The following is a 21,697-nucleotide window of genomic DNA, read 5'->3' on the forward strand; positions in this document are numbered from 1 at the left end:
GCTATAAGTCGACATTTTTTATCAAAGGCATTACAATCGTAAACCTACCTGTTTGGTTTCGAAAACGCGCTCATCTAGTTCAGTTACAAACTTATTTTACCGTTACTTATGCACCTTGTAGTTAAATCGGCCCAAAGCGCAAAACAAACCAATCCAAGCAGGGTATACTTTTGTCAAACAATTGTCATCTAAAAGCGTAAACTTCAAGTCCTGATAATTAAGCTATAGTCCTATATTTCTGGAAACTGCAGTTTAAGACTAAGACGAAATGTAAAATATTTATACATCTCGCTCTGTTTCAAACGTCACGATTTAAACAACGTCAAAAATAGTGTGTCACTTCTTCAATTGCTGCTTTGACAGGCGTACTGCATGAAACTGACTATTAACGCTTGCGAATTACTTGCAAATCGTCGCCGCAAAAAAAAACGTGACATGCAGAGCTTTAAATGCCAAGCTACATCTGTTCATAAAGTTTAATGTCAGAATTAAGTGAACAAACAAACTGGAAAAAACCTTAGGCCTACAACTAAAACATTGCCTACACACAGCTACTTGAGATACGGTCTTTTCACACAGCTGACAAGTAATTACTCAGTCACACTGATTTAAACTGACCTGCCCTTGGTTACAGGCAAAGTATTTATCAGACTGAAGACTTGACGCCGATTTTGCCTCACTCCTGCCGACGGCAACATAACGACTTGTGCCTTCCGAAGGAGATTTTTTTAATTTCGTTTCGACACGCGCTGCCCTATAACGAAGTTTCCAAACTTTTGCCTATCTTTCGGTCATGTTTGGGTATTTTTGTTTGGTTGTCCTCGGCTAGAAAATGTTTTTCTAATTATAAAATTTTACTTTGAATTGATAATTTTTGACCATTGCTTTTCGGTGAATCCCAATTTTATTATTGTCTGATTTGATCGCGATGTCTGGTCAGTGTATTCGGTTCATTTCAAAAGTTGTTTCTTGTAGTTTTTCAGTTCGCGAATCAGTAATCAAGCAGTTTAGCATACACTGCCACACGTAAAAAAACAATAAAAAATTAATTGCTGCACAGTGGCATCACGTGTCTAACGTTTTTGATATAGGATTGTAGATTTTTTAAATAAATATTTACAATGAAATGAGATGTATTTTTGCATTTTGATCTTGAAAACTAAAAGCTATTTACTAAAGATAAAAATATTTTTTGTCAATTACCCTCCCTTCTTCAAATAAATAAATGAAGAAAATGCTTGCATTTTTGTTCGCTACTGGTCTTGTAAATCAATCACTCGGTGGAGGGAAATTTAATTTCAAAGATTTTCAACTTGATTCGAAAGAAAAAGGTTTAAAATCACTAATATTTGTTTGAATGTTAAATAAGCAAGGTATGTGTATTAAAATGCTTTTCTATACTTGACTAAATAAGTTACTTTTTGCGAAAAATGTGCTGTTTTTGTGCCGTTTTTTCTGCAACACAAATTGCTGTATAAAACTCAAATCTTATCAAAATAAATATGTTTCTTTTTAATGTTTTTTGACACGAAACTTCGACTCAAGAGAAGCACTAACAACTCAGAAATTTGTTTTTTAAGCTCTCCATTTGTCTTAATAAAAATGTACTAAAATATATTCGGATTTACACAAAACAAATTTTAAAAATAAAAGGGTACTTTTTGGTTTAATCATTTTGGATTAATACTATATTTGTTATGGTGCTGTCGAAAACTACACTGCCACTTAGCCCGTGAGGGTGTGTAGCATACTTGATTTAGTCCCTTAAATCATGCATTCTGAGGGGGGTCTGCTGAGGGACTTAACATGGTCTTAAAACTAAGAGGAGCAAAGCAAGCACCTAGCGGACTGAACAGGGGGGGTAAGTAAGCGCTTAACAGGGACTATGCGACCAGATTCTGGTGGTTAAGCAAGTGCTTAGCGACTTAACAGGGACTAAACGAGTGCTTAGCAGACAAAACAGGACCATAACAGGGACTAAGCAAGTGCTTTGTGCACTAAACAGGGTCAGAACAGGGACAAATGGAGTGCTTAGCAGACTAAACCTGGAGGCAGAAAAGCGTTTAGCAGACTAAACAGGGGCTAAGTGAGTGCTCAGCAGACTAAGCAAATGCATAGCGGACTAAACAATGTCAGAACAAGGGCAAAGCGCCACTAAAGGGGGGCTAGGAAAGTGTTAAGCAGACTAAACAGGGTGACGACAGTGTCTAATTAAGCGAGTGCTCCATCATGCAGTTTTAGACAATACCAAATCTTGTATTACATAGAAATAATTAATTCAAACTGGTTCAATAAACAAAAAACTATGTTCAATCAAGTGTAAAAAACAGTGTTTCTAGACATTGGGACTCATACACAAGAAGAAAGCTCATTTTTCAGGACTGATCTGGGTCTTCTTCTAAACTTTACCTTTGTTTTGTCTATTTTGCTTTTTTTATTCATGTCATGTTTTTGGTAGCTTGTTGAAACCACATTATTTATGTTTGGAACTAAAAAGATAACCTTTTCAAAATGGAGAGGCATACATATCACAACATTTACAATCACAATACCCCCTGAACTAACATAGATATAATTATATAATTTTGACTAAAATATTCTCAGCTCCGTAAACTTTTTACTGCAGGTAATTTTTGATTTAGGTGATAAAGTTACACAACCAAATCAGGTTTAAAACACTCTTGTTTACACAATAACGCCTTTATCAGATGTTTTTTTTAATTTTATTGTTACAGATTGAGTTTGGTCACAAAAGCAGTGCTGATCATGTCACTAAGAAAAAAAGCAAAGACTGCTCTTGGTTCTCGAAATAAAGAACTGAATCGGAGCATTCGTGTAAAAGACAGGAAACGCAGAGTACAAGACCAAATAGTAAGTAAATGATTTAAAATTTTAGTTTTCTGTACTGTTTTGTGTGTAAGTTAAGGTGCTTAAACTTCTAGAACAAAAAGGATCAAATAATTCTTGGTACTAATGGCACCTATTGACCACAATGCATATCAAGTCAAAAATCAGTGTTTGGTTAATGTTTAAAAATCGCCAAGCTTGTTACAATTTGCAGTTGGTTTGAAAATCAAAACTATGACAGTACAAATTGCCCTTTTTAGTTGCTAACATATGTATTTTTGCTTTCTAATTAGCATGTCTGTATTATGATTTTGTTAGACATATAGTATCTAGTGTAGGGAGCAGCAAACAACATGTATGTCTGGTTTTTTTGACAAGCATATAAGCAGTTTTTGCTGTTTGCACATAATTCTTTCCAAATGAACAGTGTGATTTTGTCAGATTTGGGAAAATTTTAACACATGTTGCTATCCTGAAGATAAGGGAAAATAAGCATTTAGCTCTGTATTGGTTTCAACAGTGCAACTTTGAAATCAAAACTACTTTCTCATCTCCTATTTTTTCACAAAAATGACTTGCAACATGACAAACTGTGGGAATCATTTCGAATCAGGTAGTGCTTCTCTCAGGAAGGAGTAAATAGGAAATCCCTTATACTTTCTCCTGCCAAATGTTTGAGATCACACAAACCCAACAAGCACATGGTCCCTCTTTGTCGGCCTGTGGTGCAATCCGTTCTGTGGGAATCAAAACCCATTTAGTTTTGAAGTCAATTCGCATGTACCCCCAGCCTACATATATTTTCTATTTTTTAGTGGGGACACTTACAGCCAATTTTTCTACATTACATTTATGTTCTACATTACATTTAACAACATTTAGGAAACGTTATAAATTATGGTGATGCAATTTAGGATTTTGAAAACTTTAACAAGAAAAACACCAGCTAAAATTTCAGTAAAACCCTAACTTTTAACAAAAAACATTTACAATTAATGTTTGAAAAAAAATCTGTTTGCAGAAAATAAGAAACATACTTGTCAAGTCAGTGTGCACAAGAAAACAATACATTTCGATTGATGGTTTAAGTGTTTTCGATTTTTTTGAAAGTTTATTCGAGAATATCCTAATTGAAACCCTTATTCTCTTTTGGTGACGGCAGTTGCACGTGACAAGTGACGTGTTTCATGTTCATGGCCGGAAACAATCGTCAATTGTGGCGTCGCATACAGTGACTTTGTTACGTCAAAAACTAGACATCGGTTTTCATCTTGTCTCAAAGAAGGGGAATTTTCGAAAATCTTTTTTTGACCCAAATGCGTTTTTTTTTTCAATTCCGTGGGTTTATGTACCCAAGTCGATTGAATTACACATTTAAAATACTGCATTGTTTGTGATGTATTTTGTAGCCCTGGGATAACACGGCAAACATAAGCAACATTCTTTGCATTACCCTCATTTCCAATCACTGGGTGATGCTTTTAAGCCTTGCCGATCTATGAAAAGTTATTAAAAATCGCAAAAAAACAAACAAGAAACACGAAACAATTTTTTTTTGTCACACAAACTTTCTATTCATTGCGTCACACATACTCATTATGACTTGTTGTTGACAAACGGCGACAAAGCAAGCACTGCTACAAATTGATCGATGGCTGGCCGAAGTTTTGAGTCAATAGCTGTCGGGTTATGTCAGGTCGTAGGCCGTTGCCCCTTGTGTGTGTCTCTACTTCTGATTTGCTATACCCTGTGCTGTGTCGGTCAATAAATCCATCCAGACATAAATTTTGCGGACGATGTTTGCTAACAGCGCCAGAGAAGCGACTTTAATTGTTCACACCTGTGAATTGTTTTGCCAAGTTGTTATTCTCAGTTTCTATCGCATGTTCATCATTCATTCTTGCAAAACAAGTTGTTTTAGCTAGGACTAGTACTCACGAAGCTGTAATGGCGGTTCTAAATTTACCATGTTTATGGATGGCAAATATGTATATTTTACGTGTGCTATATTTTACGTTAGCGACTAAACGTTGGTAATAAATCGCCAGAAGATTAATCGTGTAGATTCTATTTCCTTTTTTGTCTTTTGAAGTAGATTTTTAAAATTACTTTGTTTGCTTGGTCTAAAACAACGCCATGATAACAATGTAGAATGCGTTAAACCAGTGGTTCGCAACCTTTATTGCCAAATTCCTTCCTTACAATTCTAAACATTTTCATTCTACTCTAATACACTACGTAGTAAATGCGAAACTATACAAAGATCATTTAAAATTGCGTCTTTTATCAACTTCACCGGTTATATTTCCATTGACAAGTCACATTAAAAAGTTAAATTCCTCCCCTGAAGGTTTAAAGGAATTTTTCACAAGTGTATTAAATTGTATCTTCACTGGCCACCGTGCATCGATATTGGCGCAATGTAGTAGAAGTACACGTCCAGCTTCTAGACTTCGTAATTAGGCTAGGTGCACACAGTATCGACCGTTAATAAAATCAAAACCTGTGACATGAACGGCAAAGACCAAAAAGTTTATGCGCCTGTTCAAGTAATATCTCCCCATCCCTAGTTCAATGTGAAACAAAAATGACACACTGTCAAATTTAATCTTTCATCGCCAACTGAACACTAACATCCGCTTGAAGGAAAAACTCGAAGTTGAACATCATAATAAAATTCCCCGTGGAGTTTTGTAACTATGGCAACGGCCTCTCCGCCGTGTTAGTAATTCGCAACACACATGTCACACATGTGGTTTGTCTACATCCCCTGTGGAAAGAGCTGGCCCTGTTCGCTTGTTGGTTGGATCTGTCGACTAAGTTATCCTTTACACAGAGAGCTAATCTCACAGTGGCAGTTGTCAGGCTGTAAATTTGTCGCAGTGGCTAGTACCGGCCTTTGATGTGGCGTTTTTGTCTAAGCGGTGCAGGTCTATGCCAGGTTTTATGTAGTTGAAGAAAACTAAAAGCTAAGCAAGTGATGATTGAACAAATGTATTGTATTGTTACAGATAGCTCTGAAATTTGTTTTTGGAGTTTCGTGCCTTTTACTTGTAGTGACATTTTTTGATGTAGTGTTTTTGTCTAAGCAGTGCAGGTCTTTGCCAGGTTTTATGTGATTTTGTAGCACTGAAAGGTCAGTTAAATTCCCGTATTTTTTTCAGAGGTCATTTTTGGTTTAAAAGTTTGGTGGCTTTGACGCAAAAATCAGTTGCAGTTGTAAACAAAGATTTGACAAAGGTTTTGTATGGTTGCAGATAGCTCCAAAATTTGTTTTTGGGACGTTTCAAGTCTTTTCACATTTAGCAAGTTTTCCACATAACTTTAGCTGAGATGAACATACATTCACAACTGGGCTCAGCCCCGAAGTATTCATAACTTTATCTCGACATATTTAGCAAAGTTAAAAAATCTGAAGGTTTGGCTACGTGTTATAAAAACCCGCTTTAAAATGTAAGTTAACCGGCAGAGTGAAGATCACAGCTTAGGAAGTTAGTCTATGCATTCACCAGTAATACTGCAAATTATGCTGACCTCAGCATTTTCCATTCCCGTCACTAGTCAAACTTACTATCATTTTACACGTGTCTTGGTGTCTACATCACGTATACCACCTAATCAGTCTCATATGCATATGTCGTAAGTCCCAACCCTATGTAGTCAAACGTGTAGAGAGCCGAGACGACGGTTCTTATTCACATGTGCGTTTTTTCCCGATCATTCCAGGGCTATATGGTTTCCTGGCCTTCCTTGTATTGCGGCTCATTCGGACAGGGGACTCTTGTGTAGAGGTGGAGGCTTCTTATAGTAAGTGTTTGTTCAGAGTAGCTTCAGACGTGCATTTGGTGCTGTAGAAAATCGTTTTTAAGCGTTTATTTGAAGTGTAGAAAACGCGTAATTTGCAGGTGCATGAATTTAGGTAAAGTTGTAAGTTCGGCCGGGCTTTTTTGACCGGTTATGGTTCGGGTTTAGCTACAAACTGCTTTGATTGGGTCTTGTCTTTGAATTTAATTACATTTCTGTCATAATTACACGCTGGTAAATATTTTTTTGTTCCAATTCAGAATTTGCAATAGAAAAAAGAAAAAAAAAAAACATTTTTGCGCCTTTGTTTGGGCTAGACCCCTATTTCAAGCAGTTTTGAATGCAGTGCAGGCAGTTGATTGAAGACATATTCTTTTGCTTTTGAGATGTTAGCATAAAGGTAGAGCAAAAAGTCTTTGCTGTTTTTTAAAGCGTTTTCTTTTTATAAGTTCAGCAACGTATTTTAAATGAGCACATAACAACGTAATGTTCTTTAACGTAACATCCAGTGCTCCTTAATCGAATAGTTTCGCAGTTAATGCGCCAATGATTAAATATTGCAAGTAGTACCACTTATTTATGATCGGATCAACAACTTATTAAATACGTTTGTTGTCTACCTCGCGTGCTGTATCTAACAGTAGTATTTACAATATGTTAGCGTACAGGCTACCTTGAATTGGTTCAACATCGCAAAAATATTGGCACCGTTACCTTTTTGGGGTGCTAAACGAGAAAAATAGTTCAAATATGCTATTCCAAAAAATATATAAAATAATAATTGCGTTTTTACTGATTTAGCGTAGACCCTTAATGCTTTAAAAATTTTTGAGCGTTTATATTAGTTCGTGCAATCATTTAAGGTTCAAAGTCCTAACAGGATTCCTTTTATTAAACGTTTGTTTTTTCCTCTAATTCGTATAATCTGTTGGCTTTATTAGAACCGGGTTTATGCGGTAGATACGACCAAAATGTGTTTAATAATTGCGGTCATTTTTGCCGGCGGTTTAAGCGCTATTAGTAACCTCTCCACTTGCTTGGTAATAGTGTCAGAATTGGAGTAAGAATTGGCGTGAATGAATGCTCGACTTTAAAGTAATACTTAATTTCTAGAAGCTTTTTCTGTTGTTTGAACAAGATTGTGTGAATATTTGGTAACGTAAAACCGGGCTACATCCCATACGAACTATAAATAAGTTTTGATAAGGTGTTATATACAATTTTTACTGATTCATAGGAAACAAAATGCATTTCAAATGTGTGGATTGCTAGATTATAATAGCAGAACAATTATGTTTAACTCAGGCTACTTGTGTTAAGAAAAGCATTTCTAAAAGTGTGACGCTATATCGATAAATGTTAATTTAAAAATATACACATTGTTTGAAAAGTCTCGAATATTGTGTCCAAATTTTCGAAATCGTATCATTTTTAGTTTTTGAGATACTGCCTTGTGTTCTTGACCAGACCTAAACGATGATAATTGTTGCTTACATCAATCAGGCATTTATAAAACTACGTCAGGGAGAAAGGAGTGGACCACTTTAATCTTGTCTGTATTTAAACTTTACAAATACAGGTCGAAAAAAAATCAACTAGGTGTGTTTGTAAACCTATTAGCAGCGCTCCTGGATGTAATTGTTACGTCACAAGTGCCTTGTTTGGATTTTGCGGACACCTACTGTGACGTCACACTGCGCATTATGACGGTAGAAAGCCCGCTGTCACGCTTGATGGAGCTTACGTCGGGCAGCGGTGAGACTTCAATTGCTGAGGTTTTGAGCGACCTCAATCTATTCTACATTCGCCAGATTGGAGCGAGCTTGAAAAAGGTGACGTCACGTTTAGGCCACGTGATTGTGTCGTTTGTTTCAACAACATATTGCGCACCTACAGCCATTAGTCCAAATCAGTAATACTGGACCTTTTTTTTATTTTCAGCAAACCCTTTCAAAGTCACTGACAGTTTTTTTTATCCCCTACTGATTTTTCAGAATAGTTACTGTTATTCCAAATACTACCAATTCAGCATTTTTGTAACTTCTACACCCCTTGTTATGAACCCTGTACAAAGATATGCAAAGGCATTCCTATTCTGCCAATTAAAACTACCTTTTCTAAAGCCTATTTTAACATTTGGTACACAATTCCCTGTTTTAAAAATTCTCAGCAATAAGATACAAGCCAAACAGACTTCGGTATAACTGACAAACTTGTTTTTAAAGTTGTGATGACGCAATAGCAATAATCACAGCGCAATATTTATTTCTGGCTGAAGTGGATTGGCCTGCATGAAAAGCCTTTTAAACTAGTTTATGAAAATTCGTAAAGCATATGTTCAAGTCCAATTCGTAGTTGACTTTTGACAAAGAATAAATTTACATGTTTTGTTGGTGACCTGACTTGGATCTCAAGCTCTTTACAACGGAAAGAACCTTTAAGAGTTTAAACTTCAAAGCATTTAGAACTATATTTTGAGAAACGCTGATCTTGTAAGGACGACCCTTTCCCAAACTATTTCCCATTATTTATAACAGTGATTCTCAATCTGTGTGTCATTGGTGCATCCAAAGAGATTTCCAAGAGTCAGCGAAGTATTCGTTTTTGGAGGATGTATATCTTTTCTTATGTCTTGAGCAGTGGTTCTCAAACTTTTTAAGCATGCGGTGCATTAAAGAACTCAAATGTCCTTCCGCGACTCACTTTGTCGATTAATATTAGAAAAAAAGGATGAAATAATGTTAGTTTTCAACATTATTATGGTGGGTAAGGTTGTCTTTATAACCAATAACAAAATTATGAGCTTTGAAACGTTATCATGCACTCCAGTATTTCGTCATCAAGGCCTATAACACCACATACGTTTGGACATAAGAGAGGAGACTCTCTCGCGGTACTCAAGTTTGAGAATCTCTGTTTAAGAGATTGATAACAAATGCCTAATTTGTGTGTGTGTGTTAAAGCCACATCGTAAAGAGTTGTATCCAGAGTCGGGCTTTTCGGACCGGGTTCGGACTTGAGTTTCAATTAAAATGCCTTACTGTCGTAATTTTACGTTGGGAAATCCAATTTCGAACCTAAATTAAGCTTATATTAATTTAGGCTTCACACGGGCTTGCACTTTCGGGTTTACGCCTTTTTACAATTTTGCTACAACGTTTTAAACCAAAACGTCATTTTAAACTTTATTTGTTACCAGAACAGCTTTCAAAATTACAAATAACTCAGTTTTCGGGCTTTAGCTGTCAACGATTACCACAAAACAAAAATTATTTTCATGATTTTAAAATCAACTGCTTTTTTCAGATAAGTTGTTTGTGAACAATAAGGTCTTGTGACTGAATCAATACAACCAGACAGAATCCAATTGAGTCCCTAGCACAATTAGGCACCTAATACCTTATTCGCCGAAACCTAGTGAAACTTTGATGACTGTCCAAAGTTGCGCGTGCCTTGCTCACAACGATTCCTGCACCTGCGTGTACTCATATCCCCTTGTGTGCATGAGTCACGGTGAGCCCAGTCATGACGGAAACTATTAACAGACCACAACAAGTCATTTTTATCCCAAACGATTTTCAATTTGATGCCCTGTGTTCTTTTTTGGCCCGGGCGCCAGCTATGCTCTGTCGACCTGTGTTAAATGCGACCCCTCTGGTCTGGATTTGATAACCGTTTCCTGTGCCAGGTTATTAAACATGACTGTTTCGTGCCAAGTTGATGGGAATTTTTAAATCCAAAGGCTATTTTTGCGGTTCAAGATTTTTAATCTCCTTATTGCCATATTTGGAACCACTTGTATATTAAAATGATTTGATTGACCACACATGCTTGTCTTGTAGGCAAATCTTCAAAAGAAAGCGTATATGAATACAATTTTCTTCCTTACACGAAACACCTTATAACTACTTAAATTAAAAGAAAATCTTAAACTTTTTTGTCATTTACACCTTGACGGATTTTAAAGTAAAAAAAAAATTAGCCAAATTTTCATAAACCCCGAACACCGAACTTCTACGAAATTTTTGCTTTGTTAAAAGAGCTTACCCTTGTCTGACAGCCTTTACATTTACAGCATATTTTACAATTACATGGCTGCTGTATACTTTCAGCCCAAATTTATTAAAAGTCAATTATTTTTGCCCTTGTACCCAATACGACTAATGTCTTGTCACCAGCTGCACTGATGATACCTTATGGCTTATAAAGTAGACTGTATCCAATTTTCTTTGATATTGTAAGGGAGTCCATAAAATTAGGGAAAACTACATAAATCGCTGTACATAAGTTGAATTGAGTTTATTTCGCTTGGTGAAAGACAACATAGCAACATAATTGCACTGAAACATAGACTAACCTGAAATAGCTGCGCAACGTTGAAACGGTATGAGCGCAAAAAGTGCCGGGCACAATTGGTGGATCAAGGTTAAACGCGCTGCAGCTACTTACAATGTACCTAAATCAACAATAAAAACGTATTGATCTAACTTAACTTATTTTGCGTTTACAGCATGTTGGGCTTCAAGACCGTCTCGAACGTGAAATCAAAATTCGAGATGGTGCTTCCCGCTTGATGGCAGCATGTACACACGAGAACCAGTTGTTAGAAGCAGCCAAAACTCTTCACACATCAAACGCTCGAACCTTCGCTTATATGGCAGAACTTCAGAAGTTAAAGGCAGCAGAAGTAATGGACGCTCTTATGGACGACCCTGGGTTAGTTAAAAGGTTTTGTTTTAGTATGAGTAGGAATGACCTTTATTAGTTGTAAATCAGGCCCGAAGGTTTCGCATTTGAATCTGGCCTTTCGTTACTGTGTGTACAGTTTGTAACGTAAATGTTTGGGTTTGTACTTAAGGGTTTTCAACTCTACTCACAAAATATTGGGCACAGGGTTGCTATTGGTTTCGGATACATGTGATAGCGTTTTCTTCCAAAACATATAGGCTAAAAAATTGTACAAATTATCCCAAAACCAATTGGGAACCTTACGATTGTACCCATATAAAAGTCAACTGTCTGATCAGGTACCATTTTTTATACGGAATGGAATTAATTAGAACAAGTATTGTAAAGTTGTCCACACAGGGTATTCAATCACATGTCTGTTTATTAGTCTTAAGCAGTTTTTCAGTTTATTCCAATATGATAAGTAAGGTGTTTATATTTTCAGGTTCTCTGAAGAATCACGAATTTGTAAAGGTCGCATCGCCATATCAAGTAAGTTAACTCTTAAGCACAAAAGACTTATTTGCGGGCAATTGGTTTAAACCACATCCCAGTAAATAGTATCTTCCCGTGACTTGAATACGTACCAAATAAAAACATAATTGTTCCGCAGATATGTTTTACCCAAAGAACCGAACTTTAGAAGAGATATTTTGTGCATAAATATACATATTAAAAAGTGTATATTTTTTAGACATACGCATTCCGCTTGTATGGAGAGAAGTTTTTGCCAACAGCAAATCAAAGGGTATGTACATTGTAACGGATAAATATACTGACCTATCTACATCTAAAAACGGGCAATTTTAATATTGCACCATTCCAATATTATTCTAAAACAGAACTTTTTGGATTCGAATCCTTCCGATTCCTAGTTACACCTTGTATTTTCGCCAAATTAACTTTGATGATTCTATCTTGTCCCAAAACGATTCTAGAACAGTTAAACCGAATTTAGAATTCTGACTTTTGGATTCGAATCATCCAGATTCGCTATTCTAAATTTCACAATCCTAGTTATAGCTTGTATTCTAGTTACAGCTTGTATTCTGATATCCAAATTAGTAAGTTCTTAAAGAAACAGGTGCTTACTATGACCTGTGTTGCGTAACGACTTTACGTCACAACGAACCCTTTTCGTGGCTTTTAAATGTCACATGAAGTTTCTCCTTAATGGCCTCTAAAGGTCATATGACCCCTGGAATCAGTTTGTCGGGTTTATTTCACCAAACGAGTGCAGACTGGGGTCGCAAGAAACTTGAACTTTAGCGATTTCCAGACGTCGTGCAATATTCTATGCAAATGTGCTTTATTTGAAGAAGTTTATAAGGTCGTTAGGGCGATTTTGATACTCAATAGTCTGTTTTATTGCCTAAAAATAGCCCATCGTCCATTACCTGCCACAAATCAACGAAAGTGGAGGTTTTATTGTGGAGTAAAAGGTTCGACCGAACGACCTTCAAAAATGTATTGGGTAAATGTGATTTATTTGAAGAAGTTTGTAAGGTCGCTGAGGCCATTTTGATACCGAATAGCCTGTTTTATTGGCTTCAAAAAGTCCTACTGTAAACTGCCTGGCCGAAATAAAAATTTGAATGATGGTTTTGCACTGAAAAAAGGTTTCGTCCCAATAACAAGACGTTTAAAGGGTATAAAAGCAATTTTGGTATCACTATCAAATAGCCTGTCGTACCTGATAACAATGGCCCATTGCAGTCATCCTATTTTGAAAACGTAAGGTTTATATTACGTTTTAACCGAACAATCGTTTGAAAAGCTTTACCACAGTATAGTTAACAAAACTCACATTTGGCTAGAAAAACACCATAAAACTATGTTCTTGAGCAGATCACGGAAAACATGCCGCATTCTGTCTCCTTACCCTCGGCTCTGAAGTCCAAGACACCGAGCTCGTATGCATCGACAAATCAACCACCGATATTTCCTTTAAAGACGTCATCGTTTTGTAAGTCGTGACGTCACTAACTTGTTGTTTTGCGAAAAAAAAATTGAAACCTTTTTTGTTTCCAATAAACAATGATAAATTGAGTAACGTAGTTTTGTCATTAATATAACGTAACATATTTAACTAAATAACATATGGCGTCACCAAAAGCATACGTCATACTAATTAAATAACAATCGATATTTGTTTGATGACGTCATCTTTTTGCAAGTGGTGACGTCACCAACAAGATTTTTAGGCGAAAAGTCAGAAAAAGTTTTGTATCAATTAAAAAAGCTTACCGGGTTTCTTTCTTTTCTCCAGTGAAAATGCTTCATACGATTTCAAACTTCGGGTTGAAATTTTCGCCTACCCTATGTGCAGTTCATCTGTTTCTGCACCGACTCCACAAAAACTCTTCTCTCGACTCAACAGGTCGATTGGTAAAAGCGAGGGGAAACGAACAAGAGAAAGATTGGTAAGTGAAAGATTCAGAGGTGACAAAAAGGGGCTGGCGAAAAAGCAAGCCTTTCATCGGTTTAAAATAGCTGACTGATTAATGGTCCTACTACCAAGATTACATGTACAGCATACGAGGCAACAGTGCTAGTGATTCAACTTTAGGCGGGTTCACCGCTGCCAGTTCTTAAAATTACTCCTTGTATACAAGATTTTAACATAAGCTTATATTTTCTTTTTTAAAGCGATTTATCGTGGTTTGAAAGAAGAAAATATTTGTTTACAAAAACATATTTGAAATTAATTTTATGTTTTTATTTTTTTTTTAGAACTCAGCACCAAGTCTTAAACTGTAAGTATTTCTATCTGTAATTTTACAATAATTTTTAAAGTTTATTGGGTAAAAATGGGGTCTTTTTTATCCAGCGGACCCCAGTACGAGAAGCTGGGTCATTTGACCTTGACTCTAGAGGACGTGGGTGAATCAATGCATTCACATGACCTTGAAAGAATCCCCCAATCTGATACCCGAGCAAATCTTCCGCTCTATGAAAACGTCACGTTCCGGTTGGTTGCACAACCCAAGTGCCTTACCGAGCGATGCGTGACGGGATTTCTGAACTACTTGGTTAGTTGTTATTTTACATACTAAAAAAAACGATTTTAAGTCCAATATTCCATGTTTTTTTTACAACAGTGTGTAAAAAAAATTGTAGGTGGCATTGAAAAGGTTATTACCCTTTGGTTGTAATTTTGAAAGATTTTTAGAAAATTTGTTTGAAGAAAAAGTGGTACAGAGACAAAAAATGTATGTTGAGAAAAAAACACATTCATTTATGCAGCGAAGTCTGATTTTGACAGCATTGTTTCAATTTTTTTATTTCCCTTTGATTGCAACTTTAAAAGATTTGTTTGGTAAGTTAGTGGCAGAGAGACCCGGAAAATGTATTTTGATAAAAATTACACATTCATTTATGCAGCAAAATCTGATTGTTACAACAAACATGGGCTTTGTAAAGTACATTTGATTACGCTGTTGTTAACGTTATTTGATAAAATTGACAAAAATAATTGCAGACACAAATATACGACCATACAAAGTAGACGGTCATAATTAAAGCAAACATAGCATCGTACTTTTGCATGTTTCCGCATAACCTTATAACTAAAAACGCGTATAATTCATATCTAAATGACTAGAATGAAATGACTATATAATCTCCTGAAACGCAATGGCCTAAACCAGTTTAAACCGTTTCTATGTAGGAGATGATAGGAGCCGTTCCCAGTTGGAGTTTAATATGGTGCGAAGTTAAAGCTGGAGTCTTAAAGGGATGGAAAAACCCAGAGGATAGTGCCACGAAACCTCCTCACGTGTCTGTAGATCTGCTGCGAAAAGTAATCACCGTTTTAACCAATATCCTATATTGTATTATATCTTGAGAGATTTTTAAGTGTGCGTCAAAAAATCATATTTTAAGCATTGCGACTTAAATGCAACTGTGCATGCTGACAAAACTATAACCTAGTACTGTTATTATTTGTTACTAAAGCCTGTCCTACTGTTACATAAAATTTTCCAATTATTAATTTTTGCACGGTCTTTATCTGTGTATTTAGCATGCAAAGTGTTCTACCAACATTAAGTAGTTTTGTATCGCTATGCTAAAAGATTTGGATAAACGGTTACGCCTGGCGTACTATGACTTTGCCTGATATAAGCAATTAGTTGAATGTGTTGTGCTATTATTTGTATAACGTTTTGGCCAACTTTCCAAAATTGATTTGTGTACCCAAGTATCCATAACAAATGTTAATTTTTGTACGGTCTTTATCTGTTTATTTAGCCTACAAAGTGTGTTACCAACAGTAAGTGGTTTGTTAGTGTATTGCTATAGCAGAAAGTTTTGGAATTACGGTGATATCAAAGTTATGTGATATCGACATTTTTTGGATTTGTTTAATTTTATTTCCCAGGATGTAAAAATCAATGAAATCGAAAAACCTCGTCAAAAACGAAGCCACAGTTTTCAAGTTCGTGATTTGACTGAGAGGAATTTATTTGCTGCTGGAGATAGGGGAGATCTTATAAAGTGGATTCGGTAAATACGAACTTTTTGAACTTTTAATTGGAAATTGGAACTTTTAATGACCAAACAGAACATGAAATATTTAGTACTAGAAACGATTTGCTTCTTATTTTCAACCGTTCTTTTATCCTTAAATGAATTGGTATGAGGATTTCCCGAGTCCATGGCCATCACGTAGAAAAAAATAAAATGTTTTTCGACGCTGTACTGTTTGTACTATTCAATATGTTCTTTAAAAGGTACAAATTGTCCGAAACTCAAAAAGGTTAAAAACACTCTAAATTGTAAATTTTTGTGACGTCAGTTCTTTCAAGTAAGCCCACGTGACCTAAAACTATGATGTCACAAACTTGAAAAACATTAAAACTTGAAATACGTTAAGAAACATTGTTTAAAATCTTACATACAGACCCTGAAGTAAACCACGTGACCTTAAACTATGATGTCACAAACAGAAAAATCACTTATGACGTCACAAACATAAAAAAGTATTTTATCCTCCAGCGGGCTACGTCAGCACAAAAGCGACCACGCAGCTTGGAGCGCGGCGTGCGTCATCGATGACGTCATCCGGAAGCCGATGTTTATTGCGTCACCGTCGCCAAGGAAACTTCCATCAGAGTTGATATTCGATCGTGGCGTGCGGAAGACGTTAGTGTACGAACAACTCGGTAAGTCTGTGGTTCGAATCCCACGGCGGGTGGGGTTGTATTGTAGCATACATGGGTTTTTGTATGCGATGTGTCTTAGCTCGTCAATGTTCGAACTGGCGATTCCCTTACTACAAGCTGACATGTGCAGCATACAAGGCAGGCGACGGTGCTTGTGATTTAACTTTCGGCGGATTCACCACTGAGCCTATGTAGCTCAGTTGGTAGAGCGCGAGTCCCGGGAAAGACTCCTGTCGTGGGTTCGATTCCCTCTGCAGGCGTGATTTTTTCTAGCCTACGCCTTGCCATATGTGGTAATGGTAGAACGCCTTCAATGGGCTTGGCGTGTTGTGATTTCCATGTGTGTCGTGATCGCTGGTCTGCATGGACGCTTGAGGGCTGATCCCAGTATGAATGTATTCACTAAAGCTAATTCACGCATTCCTGTGTGTAGGAATGGATTCGCCGTTAAAAGCAATGACGGATGCAATCAGATGCACTGACATGTTAAGAGACGAAAACCTCGACCCACGTGAGATGACGTCATCCGTGCAAGCGATGCTATTGGACAATCAGACCACAGCTCCGTGGGCGGGGTTTTTCACCGGCGTGACCAACAAACCCGCTAAGGTAAAGTTCTAAGTCGTATTTTTTATTCAATAGAATAAGGTTGACTGCACAGGCGTCGATTTTTAATTACAATAAACCTCGGCTAATCCGGACCCGTTTTGACCAATTTTTTTCCAATTGGGTGAAGATCCTGATTAACCGATGTCGATTATTTCAAGCCTTGCCACGTTATAAATCATTTGTACCTCAAGATTTGTCCGAATTATGCGAAGATCCGAATTAACCGAGGTTTAATGTATTTGCGAAATGTTGGGGATGGCCTTTCTAGGTTTTAGAAACATGTTTTTTTGGTTTTACTCGTTTAAATAACATAATAATGCCAAACCTACTTTTTTGCATTGTGCAACAAACCACGAGAAACTTGCGTTTCGCATGATTGTGACCTTAAATATTATGCACAACCGGTTTAAACTGACTCAACGCATAGTCATGTATGTGGTGTTTCTGACAATATTTTATTTTAAACAAAAACTGGGGCAGCAATACATATGTTGTAACCCCTGTGTTTTGGACATGGGATAACACGTCATCCCTAAATCGGCGCCTGACTGTAATGAAGACATTGTGTAGATTTACATGTAAACCTAATGCGCGTATTTTTTAATGAGTTATACTCAAAACAAAAAGCACGTTTCCCAAAAATAAAGAAATTGCACATTTTTTTTCAATGAATTTGATAAAACGGCTCAATTATTTTTGTGATTTATTATTTACTTTACAGCAGTAGTTCTCAAACTGTGCGTCGCGACGCCCTGGTGCGTCGTTTCAATTTTCCAAGGGCGTCGCAGAATAGTTCCGTTTTGTGGCTTTTTTGTGGTAGTATCAATAAACACAACTTTAATAATAAGTTTTCTCACTAACTTTTATTTGCTGGTGCGTCGCAAGACCAGAAAACTTTTCCAGAGGCGTCGCAACAAAAAAGTTTGAGAACCACTGCCTAACAGACATGCTAAGTCGCTAATTTTCTTAAAATGGCACTTGGGACATTTTTGGAAGATGTTAATAACGTTAACATTACAATTAATTTTCTCTTTAGGTTACCAAGGTTACAAACATCCAGAGCGAGACCGTCGGTCGCCATGGTTACGGTCTCCGTTCAGCAAGCGCGTGTTGCCATGACGACGGCAACCCGTCAGACGATTCCGACCCAAAGTCCTTTAAACTCCGCCACCAGGGCGCGGTAGGGAGCACCTCAGGGTCTGATGACGCGTTTTTATCCGATTCTGACGACAACACATTTCGGACCCCGCCTAGCAGAAAACCCCCGCATTTGTCAAACAGCTCCAAGAAGAAACGAAAAGCCCCCATGCCTCCCAGGGTAAGCTTGGGCAAATTTTTGTTGTAAGGCAGTGGTTTCCAACTGGAAGGGAGGAATTTACTTTAATTTTTACATGTGGTTTCTAAATAGACACTTAAGCTCTGGGAATATAATCGGTTAAGTTGATAAAATACCCAACTTTAAATGATCTTTGTATAGTTTAGCATCTGCTACGTATTATATTAGGGAGGAATGAAAATGTTTTGTTAGGGACGAAATTCTTCGAAAATGGTTCGGAACCAATGCAACGATTAGCAAAAACTGTATTGTACGCTGAACACCTAATGTCGTTTGATAAAGCTATTTTGACGTAACAGATGTACATGTGTTGCAATAGCCGTAATTTCATTCATAAAAGCCGTAATAACCTTGATTTTAGTCGACTACCCAGCCAAAAATAGGGTTCTGGATTCGTTTATCCCTTTGACAAATTCAAATGCCTTCTTATCACAATTTTATACATACTCTTTGTTATTGGCCAGGACAAACCGCCACGCCCATCTACTCGAGCCACGCCCCCTCCCAAGCCTCCTCTGCCCAAACTTCCACCAAAGGGAATGTAAGTACATGTTGCTATCAGTACTGAGTAAAAATCATCAGTGCACTTTTTCATCTTTGCTGATGTAGGACCACCAGGAGCAGTTTATCTTCCGCATCTTCGCTGGATGACATCCTGGAGGAAAGAGGCGGTTGCCATAGAAACAGGGACTCACCAAAACCCAGGTACACTGTGTTTGTGATTTGTTAGGTTTAGTGGGAAGGTAGTTTTGAATGTAAATCGAGCATTTTCGGTTTTAGATTTGAAAGGTGTTCCAATTTAAAGGCCTTTTAAGGATTTCTTTCGTTACTGGAACACAATAAACACCCGTTTTTCACTGCGAATACAGTTTGACGTAAAGCTATAAGTTCACGTTTTGATTGCGTTTAAAATAGTAAGCACGAACGGAATTTAACGAAATCAGTGCATGAAAATCGTGGAATAAATAATTGACATCTTCAGTTCCTATAAAATCGCAGGAAAAAACACATAAAAAATGTTAAAAAAACAAAAGCTGATTTCATAACTCGGGAAATATTTTCCGTTTTTGTTTATTTAATCACATAAACGGTGATCGTCGATGGCCATGCTGCCTGTTGTAGGGTCTAAAACTGCTTACTTTAAACACTCTCAGTTTAAAATAGTAAAATATATCCTTCACAAAGTTTTCTAGCGTGTTTAATGAAATATTCCTACATTTGTGTCGAATTCAGACACCAACGCCAGATGTCTGCGGACCACTTATTGTATCGCAAAACCATGAAGCGCGGTGTTGCTGATGGCGGAGAAGAAGTTGACCCCCCAGCGAGCATCGATTCCCTTCACAAATCCAGCCAGTCGTCCGGATACAAGTCTGAAACTGAAAACAGCAGCCTGTCTTCTGAACCAGCTTTATCCATAAGGCGTAATGAGAGAATATGGGAAAGGAAAGAGAACTGCGTAATGCCAACTGCTATAATTCCCCTCGCCAAAGGAGAAGATGATATGAAACCCAGAAATTTTGAGAGGAGTCATTCTTTAGATGTGGAAGGATTTAAAAGGATTCAAGGGGGTATGAGAACTAAAACAGGAGGTGCAAGGCTTCTTGCTCCACCTAGTGAGCAAGAGGTGATATATGCCGAACCAGAGGAGTGTCGTCCAAGAACTAACACTCTGCCATCGATATCTCCATCTCGCCGGGCACGACTCATTTCCACTCCAGATCCTGCATCACCGCTGACAGAAAGTTCTGGATCTTATAGGAAACCAATTCCAACACCGAGGAAGTCCTACCTAACAGCTGTAGAAGGGAATCAAGTGGACAAAGGGAAACATATCTATGAAATCCCGTTCGCTAAAGTTGATGAACACCACACATCGGATAAAGTATCATACAGACAACTACAGTTTGATGCTAACGCAAGGGTTTATATGCAAGCAAAGCCCCCTGGCCTTTCTGCTAAGAAGAAACAAATGGAAAAAGAGCAAGTTTTAAACAAAGAGGAGCAAGTAAAAGAAGAACCGGTGTATGCAAAGGTTGACAAGAAAAAGAAACAAGCGGACAGAGCGGCAAAGAAGTCTAAAGGCGTGGATGCTTACACGAAAGCACACAAAGCCATTATCACAGTTTGCAAGCAAAGGATGGATGAAGAGCAAAAAAGAGAAGAGAAGGAGCGAGAGGAGCAAATTTCCTCCGAACCAATTCAAACTTATAATGTTGTAAATAGAGAATTGGTAAGCAGAGTTTGATATTTTTGTTTTTTTTGTGCTGTCACAAGTCTTGTTTTATCAATCATTCCCTTACTCAAAAAATTACAGCCAAATTTTATGTCTTTATCATAGTACATTAGACATCTGCACCAAATTGTGCCCAAATGTATTACTTTAATGGTAATATGCTATGTTAAAGTGCCCAATTTACTAAAGCAAGATTGTTTATTTGCATTAAAACAGCAGCACCTTGCCTATGTTCCTGTTTTTTGAAGAAAACCCAGGCTAAAGTTTACTTAAAAATTGACAATCATTAGTCTTAGATCAGAAGCATTGCAGACGATGCCTGTTGCTTTTAGAAATGTATTTGATTCGACTAAATGGGCTTTGATTTTTTTCTGTAACTGTTTTTATTAATTAATCTTTTTTTTACCTGATTAGTATTTTACCATAGTGTTATTCTTGTAGAAATACGATTTCAAGTGATTTTTTCCAGTCTCTAATCATTCGGACAGTACCACTTTTTGTGAATTTCCTTGTCAAGTAAAAAAACTCTGAATATACTTATTGGAAGGCAAAAAATAGATTTACAGTCAATTTTTTGAGATATTGTGTTTTGAACTGTCAAGCTTTTTACAGTACATGTCTTTAATATGTTGGCATTTTCTATTTCAACTTCAAGTTAGGCAGGCAATTATGCATGTTGAAAATAATTCATTTGATTTAAAATTGTTATTAGTAGCCTACTCCTTGCATCAAGCGTACAATAATTTAAGGACTAATATTCCAGTCAGCTTTAATAAAGTTCCTATACAATACCATTGAAATGGTTTAGGTCATATTTTTGTATGAAGCTTTCTTAAACATCTGTTCTGACTGTACAATTCTTGTTTTGCCAATTAAATTTCTAAGTGTTTGTTTTTAGATACAGTTGAGACTGGGAGACAGAAAGAGTGCTTCAGGACGAGAAAAGGTTAAGGCCAAGATTATTACATGGGT

General features: G+C 37.0%; 1 protein-coding gene across 3 annotated transcripts; it reads left to right on the top strand.

Moving 5' to 3' along the window:
• The first annotated feature begins 1,275 nt into the window (after window positions 1-1,275).
• Window positions 1,276-20,951, top strand: LOC145222858 (uncharacterized). 3 transcript variants are annotated; one of them, XM_080089082.1, is made up of 17 exons: window positions 1,276-1,373; window positions 2,736-2,871; window positions 11,162-11,367; window positions 11,825-11,871; window positions 12,074-12,127; window positions 13,228-13,345; window positions 13,649-13,802; window positions 14,113-14,135; window positions 14,210-14,411; window positions 15,050-15,181; window positions 15,761-15,885; window positions 16,378-16,544; window positions 16,978-17,153; window positions 18,190-18,471; window positions 18,954-19,030; window positions 19,099-19,194; window positions 19,723-20,951. In XM_080089082.1, exons 2-17 carry the CDS (start codon window positions 2,767-2,769, stop codon window positions 20,735-20,737), a joined length of 2,979 nt encoding a protein of 992 aa, XP_079945208.1. In that variant the 5' UTR covers window positions 1,276-1,373; window positions 2,736-2,766; the 3' UTR covers window positions 20,738-20,951. The 3 variants fall into 3 exon arrangements, with proteins under 3 accessions (XP_079945208.1, XP_079945209.1, XP_079945207.1); XM_080089083.1 differs by lacking the exon at window positions 1,276-1,373 and adding an exon at window positions 1,633-1,861; XM_080089081.1 differs by lacking the exons at window positions 1,276-1,373; window positions 2,736-2,871 and adding an exon at window positions 8,215-8,483.
• The last annotated feature ends 746 nt before the right edge of the window (window positions 20,952-21,697 follow it).

Source organism: Phallusia mammillata, chromosome 4 (genome assembly GCF_965637545.1).
Source record: "Phallusia mammillata chromosome 4, kaPhaMamm4.hap1.1, whole genome shotgun sequence".
Lineage (NCBI taxonomy): Eukaryota > Metazoa > Chordata > Ascidiacea > Phlebobranchia > Ascidiidae > Phallusia > Phallusia mammillata.